Genomic DNA, 14,137 nt, shown 5'->3' with positions numbered 1-14,137 from the left:
TGCCACCCAGGCGCCCCTCCGACAAGCATTTTGTGCGCATCGTCTTTTAATCCTTACGACTGCGGCGTCTGATTCCCCTTTTGCAGATACGGAGACTAAGGTTCAGAGGTCACACAAGTTGCCGGAGGTGGGGCCAGATCGCCTTGACTCCAGTACCCGCTTGCCACGCTCCTGTGCCAGCGCCGAGGGGGCATTTGACTGAGGCAGTTCCCTCCTATCCGCCCCCCTCCCCCCGCATCCTGGGCCGTGTTTGTGGTCCAGGCTCTGAGCCCACGTCTCCCAGCCCGAACCACGTGCACTGTCCCCCGGGGAAGGGTGGGTGCTTCTGACCTCATCCCATCAGTGGGACCCTGGCCAAGCCCCACTCTGGAGATGTAACTCGGTCATCCGAGTGCTGGGCAGAAGAGAGCGGGAAAGAAAGACTGCTTCCTGCCCTCCAGAAGCCCCCCGCCGACCTCATTCCTGGGAGTCCTGGCGCCATCCCTGGCCTGCCCTTACAGGAACCGAGTAAATGTTGAATCAAACTGAGCAGAAAGGATGTGGGGTGTGAAAAAGCAATTTTCTTTTTTTTTGGAGTAGAAATTTGTTTTTGTTTTTTTTTTTTTTTATTATTTTAATCTTTATTTTTGAGAGAGTGAGAGACAGAGTGAGAGCAGGGGAGGAACAGAGAGAGAGGGAGACACAGAATCCGAAGCAGGCTCCAGGCTCCCAGCTGTCAGCACAGAGCCCGACGCGGGGCTGGAACCCACAAACCGTGAGATCATGACCTGAGCTGAAGTCGGACGCTTAACCGACTGAGCCACCCAGGAGCCCCTATTTATTTATTTATTTATTTTTTTATTTTATTTTTTTTTTTGGGACAGAGAGAGACAGAGCATGAACGGGGGAGGGGCAGAGAGAGAGGGAGACACAGAATCGGAAACAGGCTCCAGGCTCCGAGCCATCAGCCCAGAGCCCGACGCGGGGCTCGAACTCACGGACCGCGAGATCGTGACCTGGCTGAAGTCGGACGCTTAACCGACTGCGCCACCCAGGCGCCCCATTATTTATTTTTTTAATTTACATCCGAGTTAGCATGAAAAAGCAATTTTTTTTTTAACGTTTATTTTTGAGACAGAGAGAGACAGAGCATGAACGGGGGAGGGTCAGAGAGAGGGAGACACAGAATCTGAAACAGGCTCCAGGCTCTGAGCTGTCGGCACAGAGCCCGATGTGGGGCTCGAACTCACGGACCGCGAGATCATGACCTGAGCCGAAGTCAGCCGCTTAACCGACTGAGCCACCCAGACGCCCCGAAAAAGCAATTTCTAACATGAGGCACATCCACAGACCTCCTGTACCGGGCACGGAGTCGTCGACCAGCAATAGTTCAGGGTGGTGGAGGCTGGAGGACCCGGGGAGAGGCTGGGTTCGAATCCCTCAACCGATTGGTTCATGCATTTATTGGACAGTCATGTGCCAGGCACAGGTGCTACCACAGTGTACAAAAGAACTTGGCCTAGGGGCGCCTGGGTGGCTGTGTCACTTAAGTGTCCGACTTCGGCTCAGGTCATGATCTCGCAGTTCATGGGTTCTAGCCCCGTGTCGGGCTCTGTGCTGACAGCTCAGAGCCTGGAGCCTGCTTTCAATTCTGTCTCTCTCTCTCTCTCTCTCTGCCCCTCCTGTGCTTTCTCTCTCTCTCTCTCTCTCTCAAAAGAAAAAAAATAATAAATAAATAAATAAATAATTTAAAAAAAAAAGAACTTGGCCTCTGCACATGAACCTTGTAACCTGGTGTGAGAGGTGAACAGACGGAGCGAATCTCCAAGGTCATGAGAGAAGAGCACCCACACCCACTACCCGCTCCCCAAGTATCTGCCGCCTCTGCTTGGGTCCTTAGGGCCAGGGGAGTGGGTAGAAGCAGCACAGAGAATCTGGGGACCAGGACACGAGAGTGGCAAGCTCTGGGGCCTCTGTTTCCCCTTTTTGTCAAGTGTAGGGAACAGCATTTCTGCCAGGTGTTTCTGCCTCTCCTACCCTAGTGGGACTGTGCCTGGAGCAGGCAAGGGCTAAGGGAGGGCAGGGAGGGCTGTGCTGGCCCCCAGGGCCCACAGGGCTCCAGGTAGCAGAAGCCCCTGCTATTCGGTGACAGACCCTGGAGAGGGGGTGGCAGATATTCATTCATTTGCCAAACCAGCACCGGGGAGCAAATGATACACGAGACATATCGAGGTCCTGCCTAATAGGATTCAGAGTCCAAGGGCTAGGCGGTTGTGGGGTGCCTGACTGGGGGCAAGGAGACCCCCACGTCCTCCCAGCCTGAGCCCCTGCCCCAGGTTCAGGCAGGGCTGAGGACTGCCCCAGAGGCAGGAACCCACCCCACCCCCACGCAGGCTCCCCCGGGAGAATTGGGTGCACGTTCATTCATTCCGTTAATGTTTACCGAACAGCTGCTCTGAGCCTGGCGCTGTGCCTAATGAGCATCAACAGGGAGGAGCGAAAACAGACTTTGTCGCCGTCTTGCTGTCTTCGTGTGGCGCACAAGCTCATGAGCTCATCCGGGAGAGGAGCAGGATTCACATGGTCACAGACATAGGGCAGCACGACAGCTGTGAGCAGTAGAGCAGAAAGTGCTCAGGGGCGGAACGGGGAGAAAGGGAAGGCTCCCCTGAAGAAGGGAGGGTTTGCTCTATAACCGGGAGGAGGCAGACCTCACCAGGGTTCCAAGAGGAAGAAACAGCTTGAGCAAAGGTCTTGGAGCAGACAGAGGAAGGGGTTTAGTGAGAGATTACCAAAAGGCCATTGTGGCTGCACGGAACCAGGAGGCAGAGCCAGACGGAGGGGAAGGGTAGGGTCCTTGGGGGCCACAGGGGAATTCAGCCTTGATCCCAGGTACCATGGAAACCAGCAGAAGCTTTAAGTACAAGGGGGCCAGTGTCAGAGGTGGGTCTGGAAGGGCAGGCCCCACTTGGGAAAGCCTAGATTAGAGCTTATTGCAGAGTCCAGGCAAGAGCTAATGGTGGCTTACAGCACAGCGGAGAGAGCGGCCCCATGTGAAAAATACTTGTGAAACAGGATTAGAGGCCGGGTGCTGGATTGGACGCAGGGGCTGAGAGCAAGAGAGGCAGCCTGAGTAATGGAAGCGTGCTGGGACTGCTCCCTAGACGGGAACCTCTAGGCCAGCCAGGTCTGGGGGAGGGTCAGGGGTCATGAATTTGGACTTGGATCCTCGGAGACATGCATGGGGCCAGGCCTGGTAGCCTGTGGCCCGCGGTCTGCAATGCAGGTTATGGAAGCCAGCCCCCAGCCTGGAACTGGCTAAGAATACCCAGAAGGCAGAGCCAGAGAGGCAGGCGGGAAAGCAGGCCCGGAAGGCTGTCCTGGACGGTAGGAGAAGCCAGAGGGGAGAGCTGAGTCGCGGCGGGTGTATCGCCTTTAGGAGCCTCAGTTTCCTCCTCTGCGAAACGGGGTACCACGTCCTCCAAAACCCACCTCCCACTAGACTCCAGCCCAGACGTGCCGTGGAGGCTGGAGAGGCGTCCTGCCCGCCAGAGGTCGGCGCAGACGTGAGGACGGCTCCTGGGGCGCCTCCCCCAGGGCCGCCCCCGAAGCGGGCTGGAGACCCGCACGCACGGCGGGCGGGCGGGGCTCGCGTTAGGACCCAGCGGCTCCGGGGCTGGAGGGCGGGCGCCGGCCCGTCGGGGGCCCGGAGGGGGGCTCAGAGCGGGCGCAGGGGCGGCTCCGCGGGCGGACTCGGAGCGGGCGGCGGAGTGACCCGGCCAGGTAGGCGCGGGCCTGGCGGCGGGAGCGGCAGGGCGGCGCTCGGGAGTGGGGGGAGGGGGTCCCGGGGGGGGGGGGAGGCAGGGGTGTAGGGGTCTGCGGGCCCCCAGGCCTGGGGGCGGCTGCCCGAGTTCCCGAACCCGGGGCCGTCTGAGCAGATGCTACGAGGACACTTGGGGGGTTTGGGGTCGCTGGGAGGGGGGCCCGTTTGGGGGCGTCGGGGCCGGGGGCGGGGGCTTCCGTTCGCCCCGGGAGGCTGGACTTTGGCGAGTGGGGTGGGGGCGTCGGCCGGAGCCGCCGGGCTAGAGCGGCGGAGAGAGAGACAAAGGGAGACCCGAGACCGGGAGGGCGTGGGGAGCCGCCGAGCAAGTTCCGTGGCTGATTGTTCCCAGCTGTGCGGCGGCGGCCACATCTGGTCCCCTCCGGCCGCACCGCACCGCGGCTGGCGTCCCCGCAGGGCAGTGTGGGGGCCGGGCTCTGAGTAGGCCCCGCTCATTCCCTCCTGCCCACGAACGCCTCGGGGTGGGGTCCCCAGCCGCGGAAGGGGCCAGAGGGGGGCCGTCTTCTAGGCAGGTCCTGGCCTCCCCCACACCCCAAAATCCGTAGTCTAGACAGCAGTGCTTGGAGATGGGGCCCCGGGGGAGGATCCAGGACTCCCGCGCCCCTTGCCCTGGGGGCCCCTTGCCCCCAGTAAGCCTGGGCCTGGGTGCCAGACCTTCCAGGGGAGGAAAAGACCCCATGCAGGAGGCTGTGAGGCCTAGGAGGGGCTTTGGGGACAGACAGCCCCCACCCCACCTCTTAAGGCCTCTTAGGCCCCAACTCAGGGCCTCCTTCTGAGTGGTGACAGCTCCAACTGGCCTGGCTGCCACTAGCCCCGTGGGGACAAGGAGGGGATGATGAGGCCTTGCGGGGAGTTACAGGGAAAGAGCTCCAGGTCTTTGGGTCCCTCCTACTGAGAGAGGGCCAAGGGATTTCGGGATAGGAACACCGGGAGCCCGAGGTCCCCTGCCTCTGGGGCAGCCTGAGTGGTGGGTCTCTTCTCCTCCACCCCACCCCAGCCCCAGCTCAGTAAGGAAGGGAGATGGAAAATGTATGAGCCGGGCAGGGGGTCCCGGAAGGTTCTGGATTGGGAGCGAAGAGGGACAGATGCCCGTGGGTCCTTCCTCTCTCCTTAGACGCCCTGTGGCAGTTAGGTCTCCAGTTAGCCGTCTGGAAGAAGTCCCTTTGTGTGGTGGGAGGGGCCTTCCTGGATGGGTGAGCCCATGGACTCTCTCCCAGCGCTCCAGGCGGAAGGCTGATGCCTGCCCCCCCACTGAGCTGGGACCTGTAGACCCTGCCAAGCCCACTGTGTGGCCAAAGGCTGGAGTTCTTGAACCTCCAGAGCCTGGTGAAGGCTGTGGACCACTGCCCTCTCCCCCCAGAATTGCACACACAACACTTGTCATACAGTGTTCAGGGGTTCAGAGCCTCTGGGCTGGGTGACATCACTGTCCCCTCCAGCTCTGCCCTTCTAGGATCCAGAGAATCTCTCCTCAGACTCCACCCTGAGCGTTTCCTGCTGCTGCAAATAGACCTTAGTCTCGTGAGTCTGTGGTGAAGACAGCCAGGTCTTAGGAGGCCTGGAGGCCTGGCAGGAGAGGAATCTTCTGGGGGTGGGAGCCCTGCCCGGGCCTGGCTGCCCTTCGGCCCCTGGGGCCCATGCATGCATGTGGTTCCCCGCAGAGCAAGACACTCGGGGCCCAGGGGCTAATTGGGAACAGGTGGTGGGGTTGGCAGACGCTGCAGAGTCGGGGCTATGATGGTGGCCGAGAGGGGCTGCGGTCCTGAGGATGGGCCTGGGGTCAAGGGTTTCCATGATCAGTGCACCAGGCACCGGGAGGTGCTGAATCGGAAGCGGGCACGGCTGCGGGCCAGGAGAGCAGAGTCAGAGCTAGCGGGGGGCTAGAAACGTGCCCTCGGTGAGAAGGGCAGGGTGGGTTCTGTCCGCTTGTAAGATCAACTCTGGAGCGAGGTTGGGGGCCTTGTGACTTGGGACCTGAACACCCAGTGGGCCCTCGGGGGACAGCCGATGTAGACCCCGCCCCCGCTCCGCCCTACTCCCCGGCACTCCCTATGCCTGGCTTCTGTTCCCAGCACCCCTTCCTTCACCGGGCTAGATGCAGGGGAGCAGAGGTGGGCTCCACAGTCCTGGGTGAGTGGGTCCAAGCTACAGCCCGCCCCCCCCACCCCCTCCAGCTGTCCTGACACCAGCCCAGACTGCCTCACCGCATAGCCATGAGAGCTGCCTACCTCTTCCTGCTGTTCCTGCCTGGTAAGTGGCTCCTGGGGTTGGGGGCTCCCCTTGTGTGGCTGGGGGTTGGGAGCTGGCAGTGAGCCTTTATTGTGCCCTGTGGCCAGCACGCAACTCCCCGGTCCCGGGACCTCCTGGACCACAGACTGTACTGGCCAACCCCTCCCAGAGCATGAGCCTCCCCAGCCCTCGCCCCACCCCTCCACAGCAGCAGCTAGGCAGGGAGGCCTTCCAGGAGGAAGCCGATGTGTAGGAGGGGGAGGCACCCAAGGCAGGGAGTCTGCAGGTCTGGGTTCTAGACCCATTTGGGACCCAACCCCAACCCCAACCCCCTCCCCACCCCCACCCCCACCCCCCCGCCATGCAATCTTGACTTTGGAGTGATCCCTATTGGTGAACTGAGGAGTTATCCATAGGGATCAAAGGCCCTGCCATAGCTAACATTTACTCATTTAACAGATACTGAGTCCCTACTATGTGCCACGCACTGGGCTAGACCCTGGGGTACAATGATGACCTAGGCAGACATACCCCTGCCTTCTTGGTGCTGCCCGTCTAGAGAAGGGAGGCTGATACATCAAGTAGGCGTGATAAATGCCAGCGTGTTGAGCATGAGGATGGAAATAAACAGAGGAACTGGATGGAGAGGGTGGGTAGGCCGGGGACGGCCTTTTGGCAGAACTGAATTTTTAGCTGAGATCTGAAGGAGGAGAAGTTAACCAGGATCACAGGCCTAGGGAAAGTCGAGTGCAAAGGCCCTGGGGCAGACAGGAGTGTGCTGAGTTCCAGGAACAGCCAGGGGGCTAGCAGGGGAAGACAGGCCAGAAAAGGTCTGTGAGGTGCCCAGGAGCCAGCTCTGTAAGGGCCTCTGTAAGGGTCGAGGAAGGAGTTTGGATCCCTTGGGTTGTAGGATCTTAGGGTCTTACCGGCCTGCCCTTGGGACTTCTACCTGTCCTCCCAGAAGTGCTGTCCTTCCCTGCAGGGCACCCCCTCATGCTTTGCTTCCTCACAGCGGGCCTGCTGGCTCAGGGCCAATATGACCTAGACTCTCTGTCTCCGTTCCCGGAACACGTCCAGTACACCCACTACAGTGACCAGATAGGTAAGGGACTTGCCCCCCGCCCAGCCCTCCCCACACCCGGCCACATCATCAAGGCCTGGCTCCCAGGTGTGCACGATGCAGCTGGGGACCAGGTGGGGAAGGGTGGTGGGAGTCATAGGGGGTGGTCCTGGGTGTGGCCGTGACCCCCTGTGCCCCCCGAGACTGGGAGCTCGCCTGACCCCCGGCAACCTCGCATTCATCTTTGTTCCTAGACCAACCGGACTACTATGATTATCAAGGTAAAGGGCTGGGGTGGGGCAGGCGGCGGGGGCGGGCAGCTGAGCGCTGGGGTGGAGAGATGGAGTGGACCCCCTTGTCGCCCGCCCCCCGCCCCCCACTCAGAGGTGACTCCTCGGCCCCCTGCGGAGCAGTTCCAGTCCCAGCAGCAAGTCCAGCAGGAAGTCGTCCTGGCCCCCACCCCAGGTAGGCTGCCGGCTCCTGTCAACCCTGGGAGCGGCGGGTCTGTGCCGGGGCGGGGCTGGTGCCCTGAATGGACCCCTCTCAGTGATGTCTGCCTGCTCCTCTCCTGACACCAGCACCAGGAAATGCGGAGACAGAGCCCACGGAGCCTGGGCCTCTGGGTAAGAGCTTCCTGACAGCTGGAGAAACAGAGGCACGGCCTCAGAAGCGGGGGTAGAGCTGATTGCAGTGCTGACGGGACAGAGACAAGCCTTTTGCTTTTGCCGGGCCGATGGCAGGGTCGGGGGCTTGCAGACAGGCCAGTGCTTTAGGCAACCGCAGGGCCCCCCCCCCCCCGGGAAGCTCTGGGAGACGCCCCCCTTGCCCCCCCCCCCCAGTTGGTCGCAGCCTCAGGAAGGGCCCTCCACCCCCAGACACTGGGAAGAGGGAGGGAGCGTGCTGGGGGGCTTCCTGCCTGCCTGCCTGCCAGCCAGCAGAGTGGGTGGCGCTCGTGGCCAGCGAGGCAGAGAGGGGACCAGAAGCCCGGGCCGGCTGAGCCAGCCCCCGTGCCGCCCCCACCGAGAGCCGGAGACGGCCAGACCGGGCAGGCTGCTCTCGCTCCCGTGAGCTCAGTGTCCGCGTGTGCTCCTCTGAGCCCGGCCCAGTTGGTTGGTGTGGACTTGGGTGACCGTTGTGTGTGGGTGCGGTTGTGTTTGAGCTTACGCCCGTTCAGGTACATGCTTCCAAGCGTGGTTGCAAACTTGCGCGTGTATGCACATGTTGTATAAAATCGGGCAGCCCTGGGAGCCCCAGCAATGCTGTCTGTGCTGTGTGTGTGTGCGTGCGTGCGTGCGTGCCTGCGCTGTGCCAGAGGGTGCAGGGCGGACCCAGACCCCGCGACGAGAGCCAGTCTCGGTGGGCATCGTTGGGGGCTACGCTACGCCCAAGCTGCGGCCCCTAGTCTGATCCTGCCCGTCACCCAGACTGCCGCGAGGAACAGTACCCGTGCACCCGCCTCTACTCCATCCACAAGCCCTGCAAACAGTGTCTCAATGAGGTCTGCTTCTACAGGTGAGCACAGGCGGGGTTTGGGGGGCAGGGCAGGCAGCCACAGTGCCCCCCGCCCCGAGGTGGGACTGTAGGGGAGCATGAGCCCTGAATTGAACTCCACTCGGGTGAGCCCAGGCCTAGGGGCGGGGATGCGTGGAGCCCCCCTGGTGGGGTCGGGGGTGACCCCACCGTCCCGGCTCCACCCCCCAGCCTCCGCCGCGTGTACGTGGTCAACAAGGAGATCTGTGTCCGCACAGTGTGTGCCCACGAGGAGCTCCTCCGAGGTAGGGAGGCTTGCACCCCCACACCTTCCCCCTCCCCACACCCACTCGCCGCCCTTCCTGTCCGTCCACCTGGTGTTTATTAAACCCGTGTTCCGCACCACGGCCACTTCCAGGGGGCTCCTGAACTCCCTCCCGGCTGCTTCTCCTCAGAACATTCCCTGTCCCGGGATCGGGAAGGGGCCGATGGTTTCCCATGACCAGCCTCTCCCTGACCCCGACTCCTTGCCCCCCGCAACAGCTGACCTGTGTCGGGACAAGTTCTCCAAATGTGGCGTGATGGCCAGCAGTGGCCTGTGCCAGTCCGTGGCGGCCTCCTGTGCGAGGAGCTGCGGGGGCTGCTAGGGCGGAGCCAGCACCCCAAGCCCTGGGCCTTCCTCAGATCCGGGGCCCTCGGGCCCTGCCTCACCTGGTGCTTTTCTCCCCAGCCTGACATTCCTTTTATCCTGTAAAAAGTTAGTGGACTGTGGCCCTGGGGGTTTGTCTCAGGCCCCTCCCCCAGCCTGTGGCCACCCCTGGGGCACAATGGGGGCTCCCCACGGCCCAGTTTTCGCCCCCAGAGGAGGGGCATCCCAGGCCTCTCGGTGGGACCTGGGCCTCTGATGTGCCTTCTCAGTCCCTCGAGGACAGTCCCCCTGCCCACCAGCCCCTTTGAGGTAGGCTGTGCCCCTCACCCCAGCCGGTCTGCTTGGACTTCCTACAGCTCCCGGGCATAGACCACCTTTGTTTTATACAAAATTAAAATTGTTTTTACAAAAGCTTTAGTCATTTCTCAGTTGGGAGCACAGAGCGGGTGGCCAGGTGTCTCTGACACTGCCTGTCCTCATTGAGAGGCTGCCTGGCCCCTTGGGGAGAAGGGACCGTTCAGGTGGCCTGTGGCCTTGCCTCTGCGGTCCCAGTCCTGCCTCCTCACCCACCAGCTTCAGCTGCCCCCCCCCCCCCCAGAAAGGTGGATCGTGACCACTGCCCCCTCCAGGTCCTGCGTCAGGGGGGGGGGGCACTGCAGAGGGCTGCGTTGGAAATAGAAGGTTCAGGGATACAACTTTCTCATTGGGCTGCTCAGTGAGGGCGTGAGTGCCCTGTCATCAGAGGTATGCAGGCCAAGACGGGAGGCCACCCATGTGGAGGCGCAGAGGTGTTTGTAGGGTATAAAGCAGGTCATGGGAGGTGGGCTCTGAGATCCGCCTTTGGGGGGAGGGCTGCGAGTTCGGGGGGGGCAGAAATAGAGGCCCAGTCTCCACGTGAGCGATCAGCACGCAGTCCCGTTTGCCTTCCAGACAGGCCCATGTGGCGGGCACAGGTAATATCGCCACCTTACGGACAGGAAGCCCAGAGGCATCAAGTGACCCACCAAGGAGCCACAGCTAGAAGTGGCAGGGCGGAGGGGCACCACCCGACCCCATCAGACTCCACGGAGACGAGTACTTTCTCCTCGGAGACCCTGAGCACCTGCCACGTGTGCCTCCTCATAACCACCCTGTGAGGTACGTTCCCAGTTTACAGATGAGCAAACCAAGGCTCTGAAAGGTCACGCAGCTTTGCTAGGCTCACTCAGCAGAGCCAGGGCAAGACCCACGTTCACTCCCAGGCCCGCACACTGCCTGAGAGGCCTGCCACGGTGCAGAGGGTGGGCCCAGTCCTAACGAGGGGCCAGAGAAAGGGGCCAGAACGCTGTGGCTGGAAAGAGCCGGGCTGTGCAGTTTGGGCCTCAGCAGCCCCGTCTGTTACATGGGATGGGTGGTGCGGGACCCTGGAGACCTCCCCACGCCAGCATCCTGTGAGGCCAGAAAGTTCCACGGGCCTTTCCAAAGACCCCATCTCCCCCTGCACCCCTGCCCCAGGCCCCCTGTGTCTCCCCACCCATCTCTCGAGTGGAGGAAGGCACACTGAAGTAAGGGGACACGTCTGTACAAACCATTTTTAGAAAACGGGGTCTTTTGTTACAAAAAAAACAACAGTCCTGAACAGTTAACATTGTAAAAAGGTATAAAAATACAGGGACTCTGAGGAATTTCCCGACAAACACTCTGAACTAAGGCGGAGAGATCTCTGGGAAGCCAGGGGATGGTCTGGGTCTCTGACTCCCAGGCACCCCTCCTCCTTCCCATGAGCCCATGCTCTAGGGCCAGCCAGGGGCAAGGGGGTCTCCCCGACCCCCTGGCTTTGGCTCAGACACTCAGGTGACCTGGATGCTCAGCCCAGGGGTGGGGACTGGACTGAGGTGGGGCCCCGGATGCCGCTAAGAAGCTGCCACCGGAGTCCCTGGCGTCCAGCACGGCCACCTGGCTCCTCCGTACCCTGAGCCGAGCTCTGGGCCAGGGGGCCACCCAGGAAGGGGCTCATTCCCCTGGGGGGCCGGAGGTTTGGGGGAAGGATGCTGAGCTCCTCCGGAGCTCCTGCTGCAACTGTCCCTTCAGTGTGGACACCTGGGAAGAAAGAGAAAGTAGGGCCAGCCTGGTCCCCAGCCTGATGCCACAGGAAGGGGCATGTGGCTGCAGCTGGGACCCCAGAAGGGACCCAATCCTGCCCGCTTCAGGAAAAAACGGGTCTCATTAAACACCAGGGTGCTTCCTACCCCTTCCGTCCCGACCCACGTGGCAGCTGCTGACTGCTCCTTGGCATCTTGTCAGGAGCCACCCGTCCCCACTCTCATCACTTAGGCAGGCCTGGCACCAGCCCCACCAGGGGTGCCTGTGACCCAGGCCTGGCCCTACCCAAGCAGCCTTGTTCTGCACACGTCAGGTCAGGGATGGCTGGGAAGGAATCAGGGACTAAGCAGGCCAGAAGGGTCATCCCTGCGACTTCTGTTGCTCTAAGGAAAAAGGCCCCCTCTTTCCTCCGGGATGGTAGCTTGTCGGGATAACCTAGGCTGGGGCTGCTGAGGCCACCTGTGCCACCCAGGAGACAACAATGAGGACAGTAGAGCCACAGCACGGGGACGGAGTTCCAGTGACATCACTTGAGCCCGTGTCCAGCCATGACGGAGACCAGCACAGATCCCCTGGACCACTTCGGTCCTAGGTGCCGCCGACTGCTCACACCAGAGGTCACAGCCAGCCCTCTCCCACTCCTCCCCCCAAGGGCGCTTCTGCAATATCCTGGGGCAGGGCCAGAACCCGGCCAGGCCTGAGCACCTGCTCTTCCAAACCGCGCACGCGCTGCCGGTGGGCCCGCTCCCGAGCCTCCAGGGTGCGCTCTGTCTGCACCTGGGCACTGCGCAGGCGCTCCACCTCCCGCTCTACCTCCCGCTGCTGCTGCTCGGCGGCCTCCAGCCGGGCTGGGCTCTGGTCCTGCTCCAGTGCCACCACCTGGGCCTGCGGGAAGAGCAGCAAGTCAGGGGTGTGGCCCTGTGGGAGGGGGGGAGGGGGGGAGGGGGGCGGGGCGGGCACTCCCAGGAATGGGAGCCTAGAAGGCCCCTCAGGACAGTGCAGGCGGGGGGAGCAAAAGAGATCCTGGTTTGTCCCCCATGTTCCTGGCCCCCGGGGTCTGCGAATCCGGGGTCAGGGTACCTAGTGACCCCGCTGACAGGCGTGCACATGCGCACACCGTGCACAACGCGCAGACGCAGTCAAACGTGGACACGCCCACATTCGTACCGGCCCCAAAGCAAGCACGGAAGTACTTAGCCCTTGGTCACAGGGACGCGTGCCTACGAGCAAAGCTCCAATACTCCTACATCTACAGACAGGAAGACTTCGGTACAGGAAGATACACGCACACCTGGAACACGTTCCTGACACGCAGACTTGTCACATCTGTGCGCGAGTCACATTACATGCAGAACACTCCCATGCACGCTCACGCCTCCACGTTCCACAACACGCAAACACACAGGCTCACACGCTAACCGGCATCTCTCTCCTCTCCACTCTGGGGAGGACCCCTCCCTCTAGGACCTTGCTCTGGGCTGTGCCCTGCAAGAGTCTGGGCTCGTGGGTTATGGAGGTTGAGGACCCTGGGCTGGCTGAGCCATCGGCAACTCCCGGGACGGTCTGGCACTCAGGCCTGGGGCAGGGGTGGGGCCCGGGTCCAGGGCTAGGGAGAGAGGCGGTGGCCAGGGGCTGGACCTCCAGCAGCTGGATCTGCCTCTGGGCCTCAGCCAGCTCCAGCTCGGCCCCCGTGAGCGTGCGGTCCAGGCGGCCCTTCTCGGCGCTCAGCCGCACCGTGTCCTCATGGCTGCGAAGCTTCTCGCGCTCCACCTAGGCCGGGAGAGGAGGAGGGTGTTAAGGCACCCGGGGGAAGGTGGGGGGGGGGGAGCTCCCGTGAAGAGGGAGGGGCGCAGAGAGGGGTGTTAGGTTAGAGGCAGCAGGAGCAGGGGCCGGAGGGCACCTGAGGCCCCCGGCCCCGGGGACGTAAGGCCAAGACCCCGAGGAAGGGGGGGGACAGCGCCGGCGGCTCAGCCCACCTTGTCCAGCATCCTCTTGAGGGCCACCCGGTCCTTCTCCAGCCGCAGCGCTGACCGCTCCACCTCCCGCTTCTCGGCCTCCAGCTGAGCGAGGGCTCGCTGCAGGCCGTCCAGGCGCTCCTGGAGCAGCCGCCGCTCCTCCTGCAGCTTCTGGACCGCGTGCAGGGCCGCTGCCTCCCCCTCCTGTCGCTGCCGCAGCACCTGCAGAAGCCGGCAGGCCCCTAATGCCTCCGGGCCTCGGTGCGTGTGCCTCTGAAGCTTGGGGATGGTGAGGCCAGCCTTGGCCCCGCAGGGGGGGTGGTGAGGCCCCCATCAGAGAACTATCACCCGAGGCCACGCTGTTCTCTGAGCCCCAGCTTCTCCATCTGCGTAACGGGGGCGCGGGTTGAATGAACCACGCTTCCTCACGGGAGGCTGGGCCCGGGTTCGGGATGAGGTGGGGACACGGAAGGTCCCGCTGCATCCTGCGGGCCTCGGCGTCCCGGGGACAGAAGGGGCCCATCGTGGCCCTCACCTCCTGAAGCTGTTGCAGCTGGCCCTCTGCCTCTGCCCGCTGCACCTCCAGGTCCGCCAGCTCGCCTCGCATCGTCTGCACCTGCTCACTCAGGGAGCTGCTCTGCTTCCGGGCCTCCGATAACGCCTGCCGAGCGGCCTCCAGCCGTTCCTGGGGGGCAGGGGCGGATGATGCCAGGATGGAGCAAAGGCTCCCCTCTACTCTGTACCTCTGGGTCAGGGTTCCAACCCACAAAACAGCCCCAAAATCTTATCTGGAGGGCGAGGCAGACAGCAGGCCTGGCCCACTGACCTGCATGACCCCGTATCTGGGTCCCTCAAGCCTATACCAGTAGGCG

At 62.6% G+C, this 14,137-nt stretch overlaps 2 protein-coding genes across 3 annotated transcripts in view; one reads left to right on the top strand and one right to left on the bottom strand.

The window, feature by feature from the left end:
- Positions 1-3,699: 3,699 nt before the first annotated feature.
- On the top strand, positions 3,700-9,633 carry MFAP2 (microfibril associated protein 2). Its single transcript, XM_030323999.2, has 9 exons — positions 3,700-3,762; positions 5,995-6,070; positions 7,062-7,151; positions 7,364-7,390; positions 7,494-7,574; positions 7,688-7,732; positions 8,534-8,621; positions 8,811-8,884; positions 9,123-9,633. Exons 2-9 carry the CDS (start codon positions 6,034-6,036, stop codon positions 9,224-9,226), a joined length of 546 nt encoding a protein of 181 aa, XP_030179859.1. The 5' UTR covers positions 3,700-3,762; positions 5,995-6,033; the 3' UTR covers positions 9,227-9,633.
- Positions 9,634-10,767: 1,134 nt separating this feature from the next.
- CROCC (ciliary rootlet coiled-coil, rootletin) overlaps positions 10,768-14,137 on the bottom strand; it is a 45,525-nt gene continuing 42,155 nt past the window's right edge. For both annotated transcript variants that reach the window (XM_030325468.1, XM_030325466.1), the window contains 5 exons: positions 13,801-13,950; positions 13,287-13,487; positions 12,949-13,080; positions 12,016-12,195; positions 10,768-11,307 (listed from right to left, as the gene is read on the bottom strand). In XM_030325468.1, coding sequence (XP_030181328.1) covers positions 11,221-11,307; positions 12,016-12,195; positions 12,949-13,080; positions 13,287-13,487; positions 13,801-13,950 — 750 coding nt within the window. In that variant the 3' untranslated portion in view covers positions 10,768-11,220. The remainder of the gene's footprint in view (positions 11,308-12,015; positions 12,196-12,948; positions 13,081-13,286; positions 13,488-13,800; positions 13,951-14,137) is intronic.

The sequence above is a fragment of the Lynx canadensis genome, chromosome C1 (genome assembly GCF_007474595.2).
Source record: "Lynx canadensis isolate LIC74 chromosome C1, mLynCan4.pri.v2, whole genome shotgun sequence".
Lineage (NCBI taxonomy): Eukaryota > Metazoa > Chordata > Mammalia > Carnivora > Felidae > Lynx > Lynx canadensis.
This window is presented reverse-complemented; position numbering and strand designations above follow the sequence as displayed.